Source organism: Cotesia typhae, unplaced genomic scaffold, assembly GCF_013202065.1.
Source record: "Cotesia typhae breed Kobodo isofemale line unplaced genomic scaffold, CoteBio_Ctyphae scaffold_45, whole genome shotgun sequence".
Taxonomy (NCBI): Eukaryota; Metazoa; Arthropoda; class Insecta; order Hymenoptera; family Braconidae; genus Cotesia; species Cotesia typhae.
This window is the reverse complement of record NW_027423777.1, coordinates 104,373-128,443: the sequence shown is the minus strand read 5'-3', so window position 1 is coordinate 128,443 and position 24,071 is coordinate 104,373. Positions and strand designations below refer to the sequence as shown.

Below are 24,071 nucleotides of genomic sequence, written 5' to 3'. Positions count from 1 at the left end.
ATCATGATAAGAATAGAGATAAATATTTTTATTCCTATTATTTTTGTCATTAATTTGGTATTACCATTATTATTATTTTCAGTATTATCGTTACTATTATTATTATTATTATTATACGGCTCCGTATACATGCGAAGTTTTTCGAGTAAAATTTGAATTTCCCGGGAATTTATATTGCTCCGTACACATCCGGAGCCGTATCGTTCATTTGCCGTACCTTTAGGCACATTCAATTTGAATTTATTAATACTTTGTCGCTAAAAGTTTAAAGTAAATCAAAGCAATGAAATAAGAAGGTAATTGTAAGCGAATCACCGTAGTTCATTAGAACGTATGTGTGTGAGTCCCTTCAAGATTGGAGTTTACTTGAAGCTACACTATATGTAGAAAGAACCAGTGCACCCTGGCGAGTGTAGATCGAAGCTGCGAAATATCTTTTTTTAACTGTAGTTTCCCATCTATCGGAGGATTACTATGCATTCTCGAATAATTTAGTCTGTGGCAGATCACTTTGCCCATCGAAAAAAAGTCAGGATCGAAATTTTTGCGTTGCTATAGTTTGTGCTGATTAAATTTAATAATATTAAGCAGATTAATTGTTATAATTGCATATAATCAATTAATATCAAGAAAATAAGGTATGAACTACCGTTATAATACTAATTTAAGGAAAAAAAGGACCGTAGAATTAAAAATAAATTTGCAACCTCTAAAAAACGTGATGCTTACAGTAAACACAGTCGATAGTCTGGCGCTCCGTTTACAACGGAATTTTTGAACGGAACTTGGCGCCAGATTCTACCGAATCTGTAGATCGGTATCTAGGTATTTTAAATGTTTAGCCAGTACTGCTTAGCGTCTGTATATAATTCAACAATAATAAAAAAATAAACAATAAGTATTTATTTTTCGTTATTTAGTTCCTGAATTCTATATGTTTCTGTAAATACAAAAAAGCATGGAAGTCTGGTATGTCACAGTTAGCAAAAAAAAACATTTTTTATTTTTTTTTTTTTATATATTTTATTATTATTATTAAATTTCGTATATACTCGTTATACACAGAAGTACCAAAAAAAAAAAAAAATGAACTGCTTTATTTCATTTTAACTGGATTAAGTGGCGCCATCGTTTTCACGCGAGGAAAATAAAAAAAAAAAAAAAAGAAAAGAAAAGAAAGTTCGTTTTCTGTACGTGTATGTGATAGTGAATTTTAAAAAAAAAGTCAATTTAAAGAAAAAAAAAATACGTGAGCTAGAGTACTGAAATGAAATACGGACCCAGTTCATCACAATCTTGAACTAATAAAAAAAACCCGGTCTCGAAATATCAATTCGTTCGGGAGTAATCGTTGGTATATACATCCTAAATGGGGTGACATCCGGACGTCCACGTAAAATTTTTTTTGAAACGTTTTTTTTTCAAAATAACAACAAGAAATGATTTTAGAAAGTAAAAGATGGCTTAACTTAAGTGTTTTCTCGGTGTACATCTACTTAAATTATTGTATAAGTGTAATATGGTTGAGATAGAGGCATTTAAAGATCGCAAAATTGCTTGACATTGACGAGTCGAGCGTAAAGCACAACTCAGAAAATCTCCGACCTACAAATACTAATCATTCGATGGAAATTACGAAAGGAGAAAACTCAGGTACCTCGTCTTCAAAACCCTCGATGTCAACAAATCAAAAATTTTCTTTTAAAGAAAATTCAAACCAAATAACGACGATTACTACGAAAAAAAATCTGGAAAACGGTTGACCTAAAGGCCATCCCTGCAACTTCCCGCTAATTTCTAACACCAAGCGTTTATATATGATGTTTTTGAGCTCTCCGAGCTCAAAAATGTAATGATTCTGCTGTTTTTGAGCTCTTCAAGCTAAAAAAAAATCGGTTTTTCAGTAGATTAAGCTCACCGAGCACAAAGAGATAGCTGTTCTATGCTTTTGGGCTCTTCGAGCTCAAAAGTCTAATGAAAGTTTGATGAAAGACGATTTTTTACTTTTTCAAACTACTATAACTTTTGAATGAATCAACCGATTTTTTAACGGTTGACGGCGATCGATGTAGCTTTTTAAGCTTTATAAAAAATTTTGAGCAAACAAAATCGATTTGATGAAGCGTTTCGGAGTTATCAGAAAAAAACACTTTTTTCGATTTTTTTTCGTCAACGATATCTCACGAACGAATCAACCGATTTTGACTCGCTTGGTCGATATCGACGTAGTTTTTTGATGTTCAGAGCTGATTAGTTTTTGAAATTGATCGGTAAAGCCGTTTAAAAGTTATTTTAAAAAAACCACATTTTTAAAAATTTTTTTTCTTAGTTTTTTTGAGATTTCTCAAAATCTACCGGTCCGAATCGGTTCCAACTCACAGAAAATCTCAGTTTGGTGGAGCCCTTTCGAATGACGCCAACCGCGATCAAATCGGTGAAGCCGTTCAAAAGTTATAAAAGGTTTACACACACACACACACACACACACACACACACACACACACACCATCGCGGGAATAGTCAGGGAAGCTTCCTAGGACCTCAAAACGTCAAGATCTGATGAGAACCCGATTTTCGAAAAACGGGGTGAAACCAATAACTTCCCGATTTTTGAAAATTTTCAATATTCTTAGTGGAAAGTTAAAAATACCGATAAAGAATCGAAGTGAAAAAAATTCAACTCAATTTAAAAAAAAAATAAAGTTTCGCTTACGAAAGTTGTAAAAGTTATAAACAATTAACTAAAAAAAAAAGGGTTTAGTTTTGTACAAATATCTCAAAAACTAATGAAGATTTCAAAAATTTTAAAAAAGATTAAAAAAGAGGAGGAAATTTCCTTAAAAAAGTCCTAAATTTCGAAACTGTCAGACCAGATAGATGATTTATAATTTTCCAAGAAGGGTGACAATACAGTCAAAAAAGGGGTGCTCTGGCTTGCGTTAGTCACGCCTATTTTGGACACTTCATTAATAAAAGTTATTTTAACCTATTGAATATAAAATTTAAGAAATGAAAAAAATCATAGGCTGACTAGATAAATAAACAAACAATCATCTGCTTGAAAAAATGTTTATCCTAATTTTTCAATTAAATATGCAATAGTTAATTAATAATTTTTTCTGTTTCAACATTTACATTGCAAGTGTGATAATTGTTAAAGTATAAATTTGAGGACTTTTTCTTCTCTTGGAGCAATTCTTGAAAGGCTTCAGAATAAATCCCCGTTGGAAAAATTAAAAAATTCTAATTTTTCAGTTTTTTATTAATAATTTTTATTGTTGGAGAATTAAAAACTTGAATTAATTATCGAAAAAGTTTATTTTTTCAAAATATTATTAATAATCCGTTTTTAAGTTGTCCGAAGCTGCAAAAAAATAATTAAAAACAATTTTTATTTCTTATTGTTTAAGAAATTGTTATAAACAAACGCGTTGTTTATAAGATAATTGAAAATTTATTCATGAAATTTGTTCCTTAAACAAATTTATTTGAGTTTACACGCAATTTTGTTATTTATATTTACCGATATTAATTTGTAATTTAAAAATGTGAACAAGTTAATAGAGTTAACTATTTTGACGAATAAATTGTATAATTAATGTAAAAAAAAAAATGGTATGTGTACTTATGTACATGCGTTAGAAGTTATATTTCTTTGGCATATAATAAAAAAATTTTTCAAGAAAAAAAATGCAAAAATGATTGAAGAATAACATTAAAAATAATCAAAAAAGTTTTATTATAATAAAAATTTAACTATACCGTATAAATATAAAATCATTAATTATCATATGAATTTAATTCAATATTATTTAAGATTTTTCTGAATCAACTAATTTCGAAGTTGCAAAGTATCAATAGTTTACAATCGATAATTATAAAATATGTCCATTATTTATTTAAGCTGTACGTTTCTTAGAAAATAATTCATTATTTATTATTTAACCTAGTGATAATATTTTTTTAATTAATATTTATTCAAAAATAATATTAATTATATAAATTAAAAGACAAATATTGTAGTACGAAAGTAGATATTGTTTCCAATAAAATTCCGGCAAATTATTAAAATGGTCTATAATGTAAATTTAAAAAATATGGATAGAATTACTAGATTCAATAAACAAAATGATTAAGTTTGTATTAAAAAATTATGAACTCAATAAAAAGATACCTAAATATAATAGATACTACAATATTTATATTTTGGTTCAAATATTTTAATTCATAAAATTATTATTATTTTTGAAAAAATATTAATTAAAAAAAAATTATTATCATTAAAAAGTAAAATATTTAATTGACTACTTTTTAGAATTGAAAAACAAAAAGAATTTTATTTTTTTAATCGTCTTATAAACGTGAGCTTGGCACAATTTTTTACAGTGGAACTGTTTTGTTCGGATTTTGTTTTCTAATGACAAAAAAATGTGTGCCAACAACACGTGGTGTTCCCAAGCGGTCACCCATCCAAGTACTAACCACGCTCAATGCTGCTTAACTTTAGTGATCGGACGAGAACTGGTGTTTTGACTCAGCATGATATGGTCGTTGACAAATATTAATAAAATATCTTTGTACTTAAATTAATTGGAAATGAATGATAATTTAAAAAAATGATAGTTTAAAAAAAACACGTGTGGCACTCGGGGACTGCCACGGTAAAGCTATTGCGTAGCTTTTTTTTATCAACTTATGCAATTATAATTATTTGTTTATTTTATTCATGCAGTATTAAGCTATTTTTTTTTCTTTGATATTAATTTAAGTTACACTTTTTGAGCGTGGTGACCGATAAGAAAACAAATTTTTTTCTTTTATTGAATAAATGAGAAGTTAATATTGTTCAAAATATTTTTATTATCTTACAAAATTTATATTCATAAATTTGAAGTTGTTGGCTGTGAAATTGATTTTCTTGTAGCGTTACATTTTCTATATTTTCAACAGCCCTACATTGCACGACATTCTCTTCATTACTGTCCAATTTTTGTGTTTTCCTGTGAAAAAAATGAGGAAATCGTAAAGTTGAATAATATTAAGGCATATATTACAATTTGTTTTTAAATATTATTATTAAATCAAATTACATATCCACGTAAGATTTTTCTGCATTACGTTGACGAAATTTCCTTTGACGTTCAGCATTTGATTTTGGTACTGGTATTTTTATTTTTTTTTCATTTTTCTTCAAATCTTTCTGACGCTGATAATATGCCCTTTGACGTTCACAATTTCTTTTTCTTTTCAGCTCTTTAAGTATTTCTTCTCTATAAAACGAAAATAGCTAGGTATAAATAATTAGGTATAAATAGTGTAATTACACACCAAAACAATTATTCATTCAAAAAATTTGAACAAAAAAAACGATATTTTTAAGAGTTTGATCATCGGATTTCGCGCGATGAACATTTATATAGATATAAAATATCATATATACTTTCTCTGTATGGCATTAATGTGTATTACCTATACAAAAAAAACAAAGGTACTAAATTAAGATCGCTCATTTTAATATCAAATATTTTTAGGTTATTTTTATAGCAGTATTATATATAAATTCAAAAAATACTGCATTTGTGATTATAATAAAATTTATGTATATAGAGTACTCACTCATTTTCTTTCACTATTTTTTCATCACTTTCTTCATTAATAAATGCACTTTGTTTATTCATATTCAAAACAATTTGTACATAAATTTTACGCGTACAGCTATTCACTGTTGTACATAGATGATAGATACCTATACAGTGTAGACTCTACACGCTTACGTATAGTCGCACGCACACAAACACCGTGCCGAAGTCTATCGAACTGAAACGATGTTAGACGATTGTTAGGTTTTTTTCGTTACGGCATTTCTTGGTTCGGTCGCCGCGCTCAAAGCCCGCGATAAAAGCTATGCAATAGCTTAAAAACTAAAAAACATGTTTTATAGAAAACCAAACTAAAAAATAGAAAATAAATTAAAAATAAAAATAGTGTAAAAAATTTTAATAAATATAAATTAATAATAATAGTGTAAATAAGAAAAAAGGTTTTTTGTTGTAACAAAAAGAATGGGGTACATGGTATCAATAGTTATAAATATTTTATTGACAGATATGAGTAAAAGAATTATAATTTCGATAATATTTTAAAAAGTACCCCACGCTTTTTTTTTTAAATAAAATACATTTTTCTTTTATTTACACTCTATTAATTTATATTTATTAAAAATTTTTACACTTACTTTAATTCAAATTTGTTAAAATTTATTTTCTATTTATAAGTTTGATTTTATATAAAAAGCGTATATTTTAGTTTTTTAAACTATTATTTATTTGTTCACATTTTGATTTAATTATATCTTAAAGAATCAAGGATTATAAATCGTGAACTTGTGGATTTTCCAAAATTTCCGTTATTATTCACAGATTCGGTAGAATCTGGCGCCAAGGTCCGTTCAAAAATCCCGTTGTAAACGGAGCGCCAGACTATCGACTGTGTTTACTGTAAGCATCACGTTTTTTAGAGGTTGCAAATTTATTTTTAATTCTACGGTCCTTTTTTTCCTTAAATTAGTATTATAACGGTAGTTCATACCTTATTTTCTTGATATTAATTGATTATATGCAATTATAACAATTAATCTGCTTAATATTATTAAATTTAATCAGCACAAACTATAGCAACGCAAAAATTTCGATCCTGACTTTTTTTCGATGGGCAAAGTGATCTGCCACAGACTAAATTATTCGAGAATGCATAGTAATCCTCCGATAGATGGGAAACTACAGTTAAAAAAAGATATTTCGCAGCTTGGATCTACACTCGCCAGGGTGCACTGGTTCTTTCTACATAAACTGTAGATTCAACGGGATAGCTCCCTAAAGTTAGCACCCCAGAGTTTTTTTTTTTTAATTAATTTTTGATTTTTTTTCATCACGTCGTTAGCTCGTCGTTTGTTCTTTATTGTTTAATATCAACATTTGTTAGTTCTCCATTTATTCATTTTAAAGAAAATTTATTAATAATTTACCTTTAAGTTAGCCCCCCTGTCGCATTTTTTAATATTTTGGTAGCAAATTGGGTCATCAAGCCTCTATTTTTGATTGTTTATGTATATTTAACATTTGTTCCTACTTCACATTTTTTATTTGTTGTTTAATTAACATTTTTAATTAGCTTTATGTATGCATTCTAAATATTTGCACTGCGCATGCGTCAACTTTACGTATATAGACTTTTAGCGCGGTCTTTTGAAAATTATAGTGACAAGCACATCTCATGTGTAAAAAATTAAAAAATTTACGAGTGTAATTTTTTAGGAATTACTATTTAATTAATTCAAATAATTAAAAAAAAATTGTTAGACGTCAGCCAATATCAATGTCTTTAAGTAAATAAATAAATAACTAATAAATATTCAATTCATTCTAAATTTTTTAAAAATATCGAGAGAATTGTTAATCAATGCATGTACATTTTTTTATTTTCATCAATTCTATTTTCATCAATACTACGAACTATTAAAAAAAAAAAAAAATCCATAACAATTAACAAAAAATTTCAATACTTTATTAAAATAAAACTTATTATAAAATTATTAAAAACTACACGTTGCCTTTTTGTCCTGTGACCTCTATAATTGAAATTACAAGAAAAATACACTTACTCTAATCACTGTGCTGGTCAATATAATTTTCGAAAGTCCGCGCTGAAAGTCTAAACGTAAAGTTGACGCATGCGCAGTGCAAATATTTAGAATACAAATATTCAGCTTATTAAAAATGTTAATTAAACAAGAAATAAACAATTTGAAGTTGGAACAAAGGTTTTTTGTACATGAACAATCATAATCAGAGGTTATTCCCATTGGATAGTGTACCATTCTATGATTTTGTGGTCGTTGCCGATAGGTTGCATTGTTATCCAATCAAGTGGATTTAGGTGAAAAGTCTTACAATTATGAGCATGGTGTATTGCGTCATTTACTTACAACAATGTCATAATAACAATCACACTAATAATAAAAATTATGAGAATGAAATTAATTATATCGGTGTTATGTCCACCCCAAAATTTTTCTTTAAATTTAAATCACCCGCGCAGATGGAAGACTTCTCCATGCGCGAAAGCCACAATAAAATATAAGCTACGCGACTGCTGGTTGACTAGCGGGGACTTCTGCAATCTCAGCACCGCGAGTATTTAAAAAGGCGATCAACAGCCAACGCCTTGTCTTTGATCAAGTAATTCGACTTCCGCGTTTAGTTGACGGACCCGTGCCTTGTAAAAGTCACTCATCTTAATTTGCTCTGCACTTAGGACGAGTTCAGACTTGGTTCAACTGGCAGGCCACGTATTGGTCTTTGAGCAATTAATTCGACTTCCGCGTTTAATTGACGGACCCGTGCCTTGTAAAAGTCACTCATCTTAATTTGCGCTGCACTTAAGACGAGTTCAGATTCGGTTCAACCAGCAGGCCACGTATTAGCTATTAGTTCTAAATATCTAGAGAACCGGAATCTCAGAATTCTAATTTGCTCTGCACTTAGGCGAGAATCCGGGCAGTAAGTTTAAATAAAGTATCTCTAAAAGCTAAATTTGCGCACTTTACCCTACGGGGGACTGGAGGACGTTAGCTCATTTAAATTACTAAAATTCATTAAATTAAATTCTTTAAAAAAAATTCAAATTGTGAAAGTGTAAGTTTTAATGTTTATAAAAATAAATCTCAATTAAAGTGAAATCAGTTTCCAACAAGTCATTTCATAAAGTAAGAAGCCCGAAATATAAGCAGCCCAAATCCACCCTACTCCATTCGCTGCGAGAACCAACCAAAGGGCCCAATCAAGGAACAGGCACTAACAGCTGCCCTAAAATCACGGATCTGACCATCAATAAAGTTCCCGTAACAGTAAGTACATCTACTCTCAATAAATCCGTGAACAGTCTCAAACGAAGGCGTGGTAAATTCGTACTTCGAAAACGTCCCACATAAATAATTAAAACAACGGAATTAAAACCTCCGTTGTGTATTCTTTAAATTGTTAGTCCAAACCTCCACCGTTTACGCTACCGCTCTAAAAACGCCCTTGGACATAACATAAAGAACACTGGTGGCAGCGGTGGGATTCGAATACAAAATTATTTAACTTCCGTTTGAAAAAAAATTTTTTTCTAACAATTTTCGTTCGTTATTCAATTTTTTTGTAAAGTAAAGTAAATTCACTGCGTAAAATAAATTCATAAAGTAAATTCAAGCTATAATTTCGTTCAATCTTGATATAAATTCAACTTAATTGTAGAACGAATTTCGAGTCTTACAAAATTTTCTTTTATATTTCGACATATTTTAAACTTCATAAAATTATATTTTGCAAAATTTCCTTTGTCCGAAATTTTTTTAAAGGTTATAGAACTCAAATAATATCGTTTCAAAATCGTTTTCTGACCTAATATACTTTCTTTAGACAATAAATTACCGCAAAAGGAATTCGCTGACGCGTATATGCCAGAGTTGATTAACACCAAACGGAATTTGCAATCGCAACTCCTGTCAGCAAAATTTATTTTAATTCGGTATTGCGAAATAAAGAAATTATTTTTGCTAACTAAGCAATACTAACATTAAACTCTATTTATTTCGAAATTTTGAAAATTTTTTTTTTATCCCTTACCTTTACACTACATTTTAAGAGAAGTGTGCTGTGAACCTAGCACCTCATCTGACAAAATTCTCACAGAAGTTTCCTAGTACTAGAAAGGTGCTTTAATTAGCACTTTCTTTTACGAAAGAAGCTCTCACAAAACTCTTGGGAAGGGTGCTTTGAATTTAGCACCTTCTCTAGATTACACACTCACAAGGGTATAAAACAAATTTTATATTTGTATACTTGTAATAATAACCCATATTAATTATAAGAAAACTATAATCCCCTATCATCAATCGATAAAATTATAATTTTACGATCCAAAATTTTTGAACAATTTTACTATGTTGGGTTAAAATCGATAAAAATTTTTCCGGAATTCGAGAAAAATTAATGGGAAGGAGTAGACGGTCGGGCTATCGATACCATCTGAAAAAGATACATTCCGATTTCGTTAACGGCAGAATATACCACCGCCCTCTTATCGAAACTAAATATTGGGAAGAGGATACGGAACCCGCGAATAAGGTAGTCGTCAATCAGGCTGGTGGTCTGAAAATCTTAGAAAACGTTAAGGCTATCCCGGAAAAAAAAAAAAAAAAAAAAAATACTAAAATTTAGACAAACTCAAAACCCTATCAATGCTCATCTAAACCCGTCTACACGACATCTAAATCCCCATTGCAAATAGATTTATCCGAAAATCTAAACCTTATCCTTTCTACTTTTAATATCTTTCCGAATTATACATATTAATTCCCCTTAAACTCCTGTTTGACCTCCTTAAACTATTCACCACTATTGAATATTCAGTCGAACACGGAAATTTTTTTATCAGTTAAAATTTTTGTTGTTGTTTGATTAAAGGCATTTAAATCGTCTCTTATTTCAATCGTAAAATTGTTTATATCAACTCTTCCTTGCGAACACTACCGTACTCGCCACTCGGTAACCATACACCCGCGATAACTAATCTTTCTTTCGTGTCATTATACTCTACAGCTGTTGACTTACTTACCTAGTGACCGAATAAAAATACATCGCGATTTAAATTAAATAAAATCGAAATTTTTCTTTTCCTTTTTTTTTGAACATTCCCCCACATTTTTTTTTTGAACATTCCACGATTTTTTTTGGAACAAACCTCCCTTGTAACCCTTCTTTAAATACCTCTCTTACACAGAATAGCTAAATTTAAGACGATTTAATCAAATAAAAATCGTGGAACCATTCGAGGACGAATCCGGACCGTTTTTCTTGCCTTGCTCTAACGATTTCCCGTTTGGAACTATGGAAAGAAGAACCTTCCGCGTTGATACCTCTATAAACGAGGAAAACCTCAATACCCAAATTCAAACCCTCGCTAAAGAATTACATGATGCGCTCCCGTATTTTAACGGAGAAGGTCCAACCGCGATAAAAGATTTCGAATTATTTGACGGAATAGTAAGAAACTGGTTACCCAGCATTCCAGCTGATAATCAGGGCTTTTTCGCTCGCCGCGTAGCACAAAAACTATATGGACGAGCTAAAAGATTAATAGAACATGCAGAACTAGCTTCTGTTGAAGATATTTTACTAATCCTAGGGCGAAAGTTAAAAAGAGGCGACCCATACACCACGTGGCAGAAAAATCTAGCTGCTGCAGCCCCAAAAGAATCTGAAAATATCGAAGATTTCTATTTTCGGTTAAGCGAAATGGTCCGGCGTATCGAACTTAATGCTCCCGAAGATGATAGGGCTGTAGTAAAACGAACTTTCGAAAAGACAGCAGCCACTACTTTCTATGAATACTTACCAGACTTTTTACGATGCTTATGTAAAATGAGAAGAGCCGAAACACTAAACGACATGTACAAGGCCATTGAAAATGACGCATACAGAAGACCAGACCGTAGACGCGCAATGAGAGACGACGGAGTCATACCAGGCGAATCCCTACCGCCCTCCGTAGAATTTCACAGACGAACCGGACAAGACGGTAATAGACACTATCCACAGATGCCGAGATCTTCTCGTGACTACGACGACCGAGGTAATTATCGCGAATTGCCTCGCACTTTATCATACCATGAACACAGACAAGTCCCAGAGACGTGCACTCATAGATCAGTACATCCGATGGATTACTATGAAGACCCATACCCTGACACTTATGAAGAGAATTACTACAGTCCGAATTATCAGAGGGAACAGCAGAGTTTAGGTTCCACTTTCACATTCGGAACCGAACGAAACTCCCAATATCCACCTAGAAATCAATATTACTATCAACCTAGAACTTTTCAAAATTTTAATCAAAATCGTTATCATCCTGGAGTAAATAGTCCCACTAAAAGATCGGTTCGTTTCGAAGACGACGAAGATTCCGAAGAAGCCAAATTACGACATAAAAGGGACCCTTCGGTAGTCTGTAATTGTCCTTTTGCCCTAACGGAGAACGACAAGACGCCTACGACCCTTTAAACGGGACGGGCGCTCGTCAACAGGAGGCAATGGCGAGTATGCCCGTCCCGTCTCCGATCACACCTTCGAGGAACCCTAACAGCTATCATCAGTATCAAAGGGGTCCATATCGGGGCTTTCAAAATCAATACCCCCGACCAATCCTCCAAAACTCCTAGAGGCCAGACCTAGAACACCATCCAGAAACGAACGAAACGATAACTCAACCGAGATTGGAACAACGAACCGACCCGAACAACGTAAAACCACTACTTGCTCAGCAGAACCCGCCATTGATGACGGCAGGAGAGTTACGAGCCCAGGGAAGGACAAACCAAAATGTCTAACGACCGGGAAAGGCCCCACGGTCCACATACGAAGCCCAGCATTTCGTAATGGAGGGGTAAACGCACTCCTGGACACCGGCTCCGACCTCAATTTACTCTGCATCGAAGAACTATGCGACGAGGTCCTCTGTAACATCGAAAATACAGGAGTAGTAGGAGGCATCGCTACTAGCTCAATGCCCATAATCGGTTCAACAAACTTAAAAATATTTGGAACAAAAATTACCTTCCATCTCGTACCAGAACCACCCGGAGGTTATAAGGCCATACTCGGAAATGAATTCTTCATTCGAGAACGCGTAACCATCTCGTTTTACTAGAACACCTTAGTAATGAAAAATAAACCAATACAACCCATCCCTATAATTAACCCAAGAAAATTCCCAGAGCAAAAAGTCCTCGCTCTAGGAACCGGGCCAAAAATATACGTGTCGTGTAACTCACTCCTAGGCAATTATCAGCGCTTCCTCATCGATACAGGGGGGGATGTATGCCTCATCAATGCATCCGCTTTAAAACCCGAAATAATTATCGACACCGGAAAAGCTAGGAGATTCCGAGGACTCAGTGATAGCACTTTCGAAACGTTAGGAACGGCCACCTTAAAAATCCTCAATATCGACGTAGAATTTCAAGTTTGTTTAGAAGATTTACCATCCCCTGGAGTGGGAATTTTAGGAAACAACTTTTTCGAAGCCGAAAAGGCGGAAATTTCTGACGATAACCAAACTCTAGTTTTATTATCCTGCCCTCCGAAACCGACACCCTTTAGCTTCGAAACAAAGCCTTCTTCCAGCTACACCTTACCACCTCGAATGAGAGTATCAATATCAGTACCAATCCAAGAGTTTGAAAAAGACGAAGGATACCTCCCCCGAATGAACCTTCCAAAAGGGGTACTCGGAGGAGAAGCCGTTGTCAAGGTAAATGACGGGTATGCCATGTGCATGGTCATCAACCTCAATTCAAACCCAGTAGATATCGATATAGGACCTCAAACACTCGAAGAATTCGAATTCGATAACCCTAGTTCAGAGGGGGATGAATCCGACGACTCTTCTATAGAAAATTCAATCGTGTAATAGACAAACAAGAACGTATTAAGATCTTACTTCAGAAAATACCTGTAGATCACCTAAATCAGGAAGAAAAAGAACAAGTTCAGAATCTCATTAGAAATAATCACGACGTATTTCACCTCCCCGGAGATAAATTAGGTCGTTCCAAGAATTTCACCTGCCGGATAGAAACCACCACCAACGAACCGGTGAGAATAAAACAATATCGATTTCCCCCAGAACATCGGGAAGAAATCGCCAGGCAGGTCGAAAATCTTGAAAAACAAGGAATAATCAGAAAATCTAACTCGCCGTACAACTCACCCTTGTGGATTGTACCAAAAAAATCAAATGACCCCTCTATAAAAAATTATAGAATGGTTATTGACTTTAGGCAATTAAACAAAATCACTAGAGGGGACGCCTATCCTTTACCTCTAATTATCGATATATTAGACCAATTAGGCGACGCTAACTTCTTCAGCGTGTTTGATCTCGCCATGGGTTTCCACCAAATCCCGATGCACCCCGCGGACGCACCAAAAACGGCATTCTCTACTCCAGACGGGCACTGGGAATATCGTTGCATGCCTTTTGGACTAGAATGCGCTCCATCTATCTTCCAACGAATGATGGATTCCACCTTAAGCGGATTAAAAGGGACAGAATTGTTTATTTATTTCGATGACTTAGTCAGTTATGGAAAAACCCTACAAGAACATGGGGTGAGAGTTCAAAGATTATTCAATAGACTGAGAGAAGCTGGTCTCACCCTCCAACCCGAAAAATGTAAATTTCTCTGCCCTGAAGTAGATTATTTAGGTCACGTAATAACGAAAGAAGGCATAAAACCAGACCCTAAAAAGATTTCATCACTTAAAAATGCCTCAAGACCTAGAAATCATACGGAAGCCAGGAAATTTATGGGACTTGCAAACTATTACCGAAGATTCATACAAAACTTCGCGGAAAGGGCTAAACCTATAACAGATCTCACGCGAAAAACGAAGCCCTTCATATGGAACGAGGAAGCACAAAAGGCATTCGATGATATCAAAAATGCCCTCTGCGTAGATTCATTCCTCAAATACCCAGATTTTAACAAATCCTTCATCCTCGCTGTCAGCGCGTCAGACTCAGGAATATCCGGAATCCTCAGTCAGCAGACGACAGAAGGGGACGATGACTTAAAAGGAGACGGAGAGAAAATAGTGTCATGTGTTTCACGTGTCTTTCACGACACCGAAACCCGATACACTGACATCGAAAAACAATGCCTTGCAGTAGTTTATGCCATCCAACAATTTCGACCATATCTCCAAAAACACTTTACTTTAATAACGAGCAGCCCTTGTGTCACCTGGCTAAGGGACAGCACGACTGTCACCGAAAGGCAAGCTAAATGGCGGTCCAGATTAAGCGAATACAAATTTACTGTCATAGTTCGGCACAAAATCACCGAACAATATGCAGAAGGACTCTCATACAACCCCGAAGGTCGCCCCGAGCCCTTAGAAAACGAAAATAACAATACCACCGAAAACGAATATTTGGCACTGCCCATCATGGAGAATACTACCATAAAAAACTCTCGTAAAATACTCTCGGATGAAGAAGCGATTCAATGGGTCAAGCGCCCTGGTCGTCCTCTCGGATCGAAAAACAGACCAAGAATCAGCAGCGCCCCCGAAGTCAGATAAACAATCGCTTCTCGTCTTAGGAAAAGGGAAATGGGAAAAACACGAGTCCCTCCCAAAATAAATTATTTCGAAAATAGCAACCTTGAGTTAACTATAGATGATCCCAAGTCGCAGAAAACCGGATATAGGACAAGAGGGGGACGACGAAGCAGAGAGGGACGAAGAAGTAGAAAAGAATAGAGAAGACGTCATCCCACCAAAACAAAGACGAAAAACCATCGAGCTAATAAAAATGTTCGACGAAATCATAAAAAAACGACCCCCACCGGAAAACGCTTACAAAGAAAAAGCTCTAGAGAAAAGGCTCCTAGAAGAAGCAATATTTAACTATACCCCCCAAGAATTAACAAAAATGAAGAGAACTAACCCCGATACTGCGAAAAATATCCGCCAATCGCTAAGTAAAATGCCTCCACTCTGGCGAAGCGAAGAAGATTCCGTAGATGATACTGCAACTGAAATTAATGTCGACGAGTTTCTTAGAGACAACAGCAATGACCTCGAAGCAGAATCAAGCAGCGATATCAGCCCAGAAGATACGGAAAGAAGCGAAAATGAAATTCTCAGCGAAACGGAACACCCCGTCATCGTAGAGCCGGAACCTGCAACCTCAGCAGAAATTGCTAACATCAGAAACGTCATCAACATTCACGATAAAAAGGAAAAACAAATGAATAAAAACTCACTAACACCACAAAACCTAATTAAATCCCGATTCACTGGATATTTAAGAGACGGTCCAGAACCCCGAACTCCGATCTTCGGAAGAGTCCTCATCCCTGATGAACTAGCGGCCATGGGTATCCATTATGACCACGCAAGCCGCCAAATCGTAGACGAACGCGGCAAGGGAATACAGGAAATAATCGAACTTGAACCGTGCAACACGAGTAACACCCCTATCGAACCAGAACGGGTAGAACAAATAAATAATTTACTACAAGGGATTAAATCAACCAATCCACCAGATAATAATAACTCGGAAAAATCCCACGGATCTGATAAAACCCTAAATAAGTTAACAACATGCGGGAATAAAACAGTGGGGGATGATGTAGGGACACACCGATTTGGACCACCCTTCATCGCTTTCGACCCTCCAACTTTCGAAGAAGCTGAAAATATCTTTGCCGAACGATGTAATCGACCAAAAATATCTTCACCCTCTAGTTCAGACGAAAGTATACCTGAAAAAGGTCCCGAGATAAAAATAAAATTTGCAATCAGCCGAGATGGGCTCACTTATGCCCGAGACCATTTATTACATTTCTTAGCGGCCGACTGCGAAATAATAAAACCTGTAGCGAAGCTGCTCCATGACTTAAAATTTATAAATGCCGAAGACCTTCATGCCTCAAAACCTACAAAAGGGGATGTATTTGTCACCAAATTAGGTCGTTGTAAAATCTTCACGGTATTTATTAAGACAAAACATTTCGAAAAACTAGACCCAATCGACCTGATCGAAGGATTGAGAAACCTTCGACAGTCGATGCACAAACATGACATTCATTCACTCCGCTGTGCAAAACAAGGAGATGAGTTCGATGACCTTAACATCCAAGCTTATTTACTACAAGAATTAAGAGACTGCCCACTAACAATTACTTTGTGCGAAGGGAATGTCGAGGTACCAGACGAATCCCTACGAACAAAAATAATTGAAGAAAATCATAACAGTTTAATAGGGGGCCACAAAGGCGTAGTAAAAACTTATTGGCGCATTCGTGAAAGATATTACTGGCCAGGAATGAAAGACAATATCTATAATTATATCCGAGCTTGCGAAACCTGTCAGAAAAATAAACTCACGCGAATAAAGACCAAACAACCTATGTCCATCACAGATACACCCTTTGAACCTTTCGAAAAAATTAGTATAGACACGGTAGGACCCCTACCTATGACCCCTGACGGTAACTTACACATCCTAACGATCCAAGACAATTTCTCCAAAGCGCTGCAGCAGTTCCTCTCCCAGATATCAGAGCAATAACTGTCGCAGACGCCTTATTAAATCATTATATTGCCCTTTATGGGTGCCCTCGCGTAATTCTATCAGATAAGGGCACCTCATTCACGAGCAAATTAATACAACAATTAGCCAAAGCACTGAAAATCCAAAGAATAACAACTTCCTCTTACTATCCCCAATCTAACGGAGCCTTGGAGAGATCTCACCAGCCTTTAGTCGACTACCTCCGGGCTTACGTAGATAAATTCAGTAACTGGGATCGATACATCCCAATGGCTATGCTTAACTATAATACCACTGTACATACGGCTACGAAATTCACACCATATGAAATTTTGTACGGAAGAAAAGCGCATAGTCCAACTCAATTTCCCGACTTCAGTAAAATCGAATCATATAACGATTATCTAGCCGACCTGATTAACCGAATCTCCGAAATTCAACGAATATCTGCGGAAAACCTAACGAAAGCTAAACACGAGTCAAAAATCCGATTTGACAAACATATACACCCCGCAAAATTTAACGTAGGAGACTTCGTGTATACGTTAAAAGAACCTAGAAAAAATAAATTAGATCATTACTATACTGGCCCATTCAAAATAATCGAAATAAACGAAATGGGAAATTTAAGAATAGAAAAAGAAAACGGAAAACGGAAATTAATCCACCCGAACAATTTCGACTAAAAAGAACTTAGATTGTTTGTTTCAGTAAATATACACATATCTAGACGCAGAAATCTACGAAAAACTCTAATATGATCCTTGAACCACTTCTCCTCCTGGGAATCGGATACCTGGCATGGGGAGCAGACGAAGTGAAAATAAAACCAATGTAGGCGAATCCGGGCCTACTATACGATTCATTCAAAAGAGTCCACCTCATCAGGAAAGAATGGCAAATCATCAGCTCAATAAACATCGAAAAACTAGTAACTCTCTATCCCTACTTAAATCAAAATATATGGGAAGCTTATGGGATATGCGCTCAAAAATTCAATCATTCATCCTGTGTGTCGTACCTAAGAACAAATACACACCGGGAAATATATGCTGAAATCGAACAAGCAAAACACCGACTAAGGCAATTCCTCGAAGATCCTCAACTCGAAAAACTACATCCACAGAATCGCACCAAAAGAGCACCGTGGTTCGGCTTCGTAGGCTCGATTGCGCGAAAACTATTCGGAACCATGGACTACAGCGACAAAGAACATATCTCCAACGAACTAGACAAGTTATATCAAGACAACAAGGAACTCGTACACCTATCTCAAAATAACACCCACATTATTAAGAGCGAAATCAACGAAATCCTCAAACACGAAATAAATATAACCAACCGAATCAAAGAATTAGCAAAAAGTTCAGCATCTCTGCAACAAACAACGAATAAACAAATAACTGACATGCAAAGAATTCAACTGTTCTCAATGATCGGCAATGAAAATATTCACCGAATGACTAACCACCTAAGAACTCTTAATAATGCAGAAAAATCCATAGAGGAAGCAAAATGGGGAAAACTGACCTACCTAACGGTGTCAGCTAAACAACTAAACCAAGCCACCGCGGACATGATCAAAAACATCCGACCTTAAATCCGCCACAACCCCTGGACCACATGGACATCAGCACGCTAGCGAAGGTGTCGAAAGTAGAAACAGGAAAATCGAACGGCCACTTCCTGATAATAATAACCGTACCACTCTTCGACCAGACGCCGTGGTTATCATATGAACTAAAATCACTTCCCAAGGCCGAGAAAATCGGAGATCAATTATCAACATTGACAATTCAGCCTACGTCAAAATATCTAATGACGGAACCTGCATTCGAAGAATATTTCCTCGCTGAACAAGATTACGTGGACAACTGCAAACCCATTGGACCAGACATGGCCTGCCCAACCGACATTCCAACAAAAATAACGAAACTAGAAAAAGAAGTAGATTGTGAAATGGAGTTACTCATAAATCCAAAAACAGAAAATCTCAGAGAGTGCAACGTAAGAATAATCGAAAAATATAAACTAACTTGGATAAAAATGAACGAGAAAAACACGTGGGCATACTCAACGTGTAAAGAAGAAAACATCCAGTGGAAATGCCCAGAACTAACTAACGGAAACACCATAATCAACGGAATCGGACTAATACACCTACAACAAGGATGCCAAGCAAACTGCAACCAATATAAAGTCCGAGGAACAGCTAGAGAATCAACAAACATAGAAATTATCGCACCAAGTTTCAATCTATCTCTCGAAACGTTAAACTCGAGTATCATATTTAACAGCGAAAATCCCAATCAACTAACAAAACTTTCAAACCCAGCTACAATCATCGACAAATTCGAACCTTGGGGTCAAGGGCTAGAAGAAAATGAAGAAAAAATGTCATTAATAGCACTAGATCACCAAAATGAAGAAATAAATAAGAAAATAACCATCGGATCGGTATCAACAATCGGAATATTATCGATCATTATAAGCGGGTTCGCAATACAAAAGCTCATTCGTCGATGCCTACTAAAAACACGACAGAACAACAAAATAATCGAAAAGCCAGTCGTTATAGAAGTGAAAACAACAAAAGAAAAAACGACATCACCGTCGAAAGTCAATGAATCACTCCCAGAGAAATCTGAAACCAACGAAGAAGAAAGCTCACCGAGTAAGCAAACAACGACTGAAGAAGCGCCCGAGAACAACGAGAAACCAAAGAAGTCGAAAACATTCCGACTAAAAGACTACAAATCACCGATCTAGACAAACCGAACATCAACATCGTGGAAAATAAGATCAACATTAAAGAATTGTTAATCATAAAACCGATGGCTCATTTTGGGGAAAACCGAAAATTGATAAAGTAAACCATTAATAATAAAAATCTTCCAATGACATTTTGCCTTATGAAATTTTAAAATAGCCAAAAACGAGTCAACGGTTTTCACATCAATATTTCTAAGAGAAAGAGATAGTAAAATGTAAAACAAATTTTCTCTTAATCTACAAAATTTTTTTCTTATTTTACAAAATTTTTTGCGACCATAAAACTCACAAGACCGAAGATAAATTTACCTCCGGCCTTGAGGGGACGAGTGGAAACAGCGCAAAACCTCAATTGAAAATTTTTTTCTCGCTTTTCTTTATATATAATATAAATTTAACATAAAATTTTCCTTTTTCATTTTACTATCACTATATCATACATTAAGAATTTTATTTTTCTATATACTATCCAATTATTCAATTAGTTAATTACATTCAATATTAAATCCATATAAAACTTATATTAAGAACCCAATTATACACTATTTAAAATTCATATCACCTATATGTAACCAATTATCATGTTTAGTCATATTATTATCTATTATTATGTCAAACTATTAAATATTTAACTATTAAATATATACACCCAACAATTTCCATATACAAAATTCTTACTTCGTTTTATATGAAAATTCTATTTCAGAGCTAACGTCACTCATACAAAATTTCTTCAAAAATTTTTCTTTTTATAATTCAAAACGATTAACTTAAAAGTTTAGTATTTAATAATCAAAAATAAAATAGGAAAAGAGAACTAGAAGAGGCATCTAGCGTTAAACGTAACGAGCTATTAAGTCCAGCGGAGTAGCTTATCGACGCCCGCTTCATCGCAACCGCCTCTCGGCAAGCCACGCCCACAACCGCGTTACCGCATGGGTATACATATAATACACGTATACACATATAATTACGAATACACTTCTCTCTCTCTCACACTCTTCTAAACTAAACCTTTAAGAAATTTTCCTCACTACTTAAACCTAAATTATCTAACTAAATTACTATAGTTAACTATTTTATTAATCAATTATTAAAATACCGTTAAACTCTACTTACCTTTTTTTTTAAATTGGATTAATTTTGAAAAAAAAAAAAGGAGAAAGTACAGGAAACAAAAATGAGAAAACAATACGAAATAAAAAGAAATAATCTTTATTTTTCAAAAAAAAAAAAGAATTTTTATATTTCTTTTACATAAGTTTTCACATAAAAATAAAAGAGAAGGCGTCCAGCTCTCGGCGGAAGCGATGTCACCCGACACGCCTGGCCTGCAAAAAAAAAAAAAAAAAAAAAAGGGGGAAAAACAATTAAATCCTAAAGTTTTTTTCTAAATAATAACTATGAAGCATCACGCAACATACCTCTATCCCATGGCGACCAAACCATTAAAGACCGTCTCGATCAAGGCGATCCTTAACCGATCGATGTCCTCGTGGTTGGGGGCAAGCACTTCTTCAAAGTCCTGAACCTCAGCTACCATCGCTAGGTCCTGTAACGCGAAGAAGACAACTGCATCCACGACCTCGGGAGGCAGAGAGCCAAACAGGGTCACCAGGCATGAAGCCGAAAATAAGGCCTCTCTCGGATGGATAGGACGAGCCAACCCCGCTAAGAGACGAATCGCCCTTCTCAAATCCTGAAAAAAAAAAAAAAATTTTTTTTATAAAAAAAAAAAATATTAAATAATTTTTATTTTTCTATATACAAATTTTCGTTATCAATTTTAAAATAATGCTTTACTTACCCTCTCCCCATACATCATTAGAACCATCTGGTACCAGGTACCATAGCCTTCAAAATTCACCTCACAAATATACATATTTTTATATTTTTTTTTGAGGAGAATATCCTTACAACAGCCCACGGTTTGAAGTACACTAACACTCAACCCGACTACGCGAACTCGAGAAGCAAGCAAAAAAAAAAAAAAAAAAAAAAAAAAAAATTTTTTCATTTGTCAGCAAAACACGTACAATGCAATGCATTGCAAAATTAAAATATGAATAAAACTTAATTACAAGCACTAGATGACTCCTACTGTTACTCTTTTCATTATATCAAATTATATTAAGTTAAATCAAAATTTGTAAGTGGCTCTCGCTTATGGGGAAGGTGGCCATAGGAAAACCGAAAAACTATACTAGCTTCTCGCTTTTCCGGGGAATGTTATGTCCACCCCAAAATTTTTCTTTAAATTTAAATCACCCGCGCAGATGGAAGACTTCTCCATGCGCGAAAGCCACAATAAAATATAAGCTACGCGACTGCTGGTTGACTAGCGGGGACTTCTGCAATCTCAGCACCGCGAGTATTTAAAAAGGCGATCAACAGCCAACGCCTTGTCTTTGATCAAGTAATTCGACTTCCGCGTTTAGTTGACGGACCCGTGCCTTGTAAAAGTCACTCATCTTAATTTGCTCTGCACTTAGGACGAGTTCAGACTTGGTTCAACTGGCAGGCCACGTATTGGTCTTTGAGCAATTAATTCGACTTCCGCGTTTAATTGACGGACCCGTGCCTTGTAAAAGTCACTCATCTTAATTTGCGCTGCACTTAAGACGAGTTCAGATTCGGTTCAACCAGCAGGCCACGTATTAGCTATTAGTTCTAAATATCTAGAGAACCGGAATCTCAGAATTCTAATTTGCTCTGCACTTAGGCGAGAATCCGGGCAGTAAGTTTAAATAAAGTATCTCTAAAAGCTAAATTTGCGCACTTTACCCTACGGGGGACTGGAGGACGTTAGCTCATTTAAATTACTAAAATTCATTAAATTAAATTCTTTAAAAAAATTCAAATTGTGAAAGTGTAAGTTTTAATGTTTATAAAAATAAATCTCAATTAAAGTGAAATCAGTTTCCAACAAGTCATTTCATAAAGTAAGAAGCCCGAAATATAAGCAGCCCAAATCCACCCTACTCCATCCGCTGCGAGAACCAACCAAAGGGCCCAATCAAGGAACAGGCACTAACAGCTGCCCTAAAATCACGGATCTGACCATCAATAAAGTTCCCGTAACAGTAAGTACATCTACTCTCAATAAATCCGTGAACAGTCTCAAACGAAGGCGTGGTAAATTCGTACTTCGAAAACGTCCCACATAAATAATTAAAACAACGGAATTAAAACCTCCGTTGTGTATTCTTTAAATTGTTAGTCCAAACCTCCACCGTTTACGCTACCGCTCTAAAAACGCCCTTGGACATAACATCGGTAATACCAAATTGAGGTTAAAAATATCATTATCATTATTATTACTGAATGAATTATTGTTATTATTAAATTAATGTGTATTAGAGTATTAAAGCCAAATCAACAACTTTTTTAATTAAAAAAAATGTAAAAATTTTTACTGTATATAAATAAAAATATAAAATCCCTATTAATAAGATAGTTAATCGCTTTTAACGGCGGAGTTTATGCGGATCAGTCACGTTAAGTCTTTTAATGCTACTAGCTACTATGAGAGAAACAGAATTTCAATTTTTTTATTAGGATTTGATTATCAAAATTAATGAATAAACAACCTATCATATTAGAATAGCTTTGCCTGCATTAATTTATTCATTTATGAATTTTCAATTTTGCGCGGAAAAAATTTAATTTTGAAATTAAGAATGTTAAAATACTTTATAAATACAAAATTTCTAGAACAAACTATCAAACAACTTCATATGTGGATGGTTTTCAAACCTATTCTTTCTATTGAATTTCATTTATTAACTAGACTAAATACAGAACAGGCTAAAGATTGTTTGAGTTTTACTTTCTTCCTTCAGGCCAGCAGTTCAAGATTTAGGCAATTCTCATTGGATAGTGTACACATTCTACGACTTTGTAGTCGTTGCCTGTAGGTGGCATTGTTATTCAATCGAGCGGATTTCAAATAATTGTAATTTTTAGGCCATAGGTATTACAATTATGCTTATGATGCATTGTCCCCTTTATTAACAATAATGTCATTGTAACAATAACAATAATAATCATTATAAAAATGAAATTTATTATATCGGTAATGATAAATTGATGTTAAAAGTATCATTATCATTGTTTATCTCATTACCAAA

General features: G+C 34.6%; 1 protein-coding gene, 1 long non-coding RNA gene and 1 other non-coding gene across 3 annotated transcripts; all 3 read right to left on the bottom strand.

Moving 5' to 3' along the window:
- Positions 1 to 4,433: 4,433 nt before the first annotated feature.
- Positions 4,434 to 4,556, bottom strand: LOC141537053 (5S ribosomal RNA). The gene has a single exon (XR_012480844.1). It is a non-coding gene; the product is annotated as a 5S ribosomal RNA (ribosomal RNA).
- A 227-nt stretch (positions 4,557 to 4,783) lies between these two features.
- LOC141536905 (uncharacterized) lies at positions 4,784 to 5,747 on the bottom strand. Its single transcript, XM_074257696.1, has 3 exons — positions 5,617 to 5,747; positions 5,091 to 5,270; positions 4,784 to 5,000 (listed from the first exon to the last, which is right to left on the bottom strand). The coding sequence occupies exons 1-3, from the start codon at positions 5,676 to 5,678 to the stop codon at positions 4,847 to 4,849; spliced, it is 396 nt and encodes a 131-aa protein (XP_074113797.1). The 5' UTR covers positions 5,679 to 5,747; the 3' UTR covers positions 4,784 to 4,846.
- A 15,455-nt stretch (positions 5,748 to 21,202) lies between these two features.
- Positions 21,203 to 21,938, bottom strand: LOC141536893 (uncharacterized). The gene is made up of 3 exons (XR_012480817.1): positions 21,749 to 21,938; positions 21,366 to 21,640; positions 21,203 to 21,272 (listed from the first exon to the last, which is right to left on the bottom strand). It is a non-coding gene; the product is annotated as an uncharacterized LOC141536893 (long non-coding RNA).
- Between the last annotated feature and the right edge of the window lie 2,133 nt (positions 21,939 to 24,071).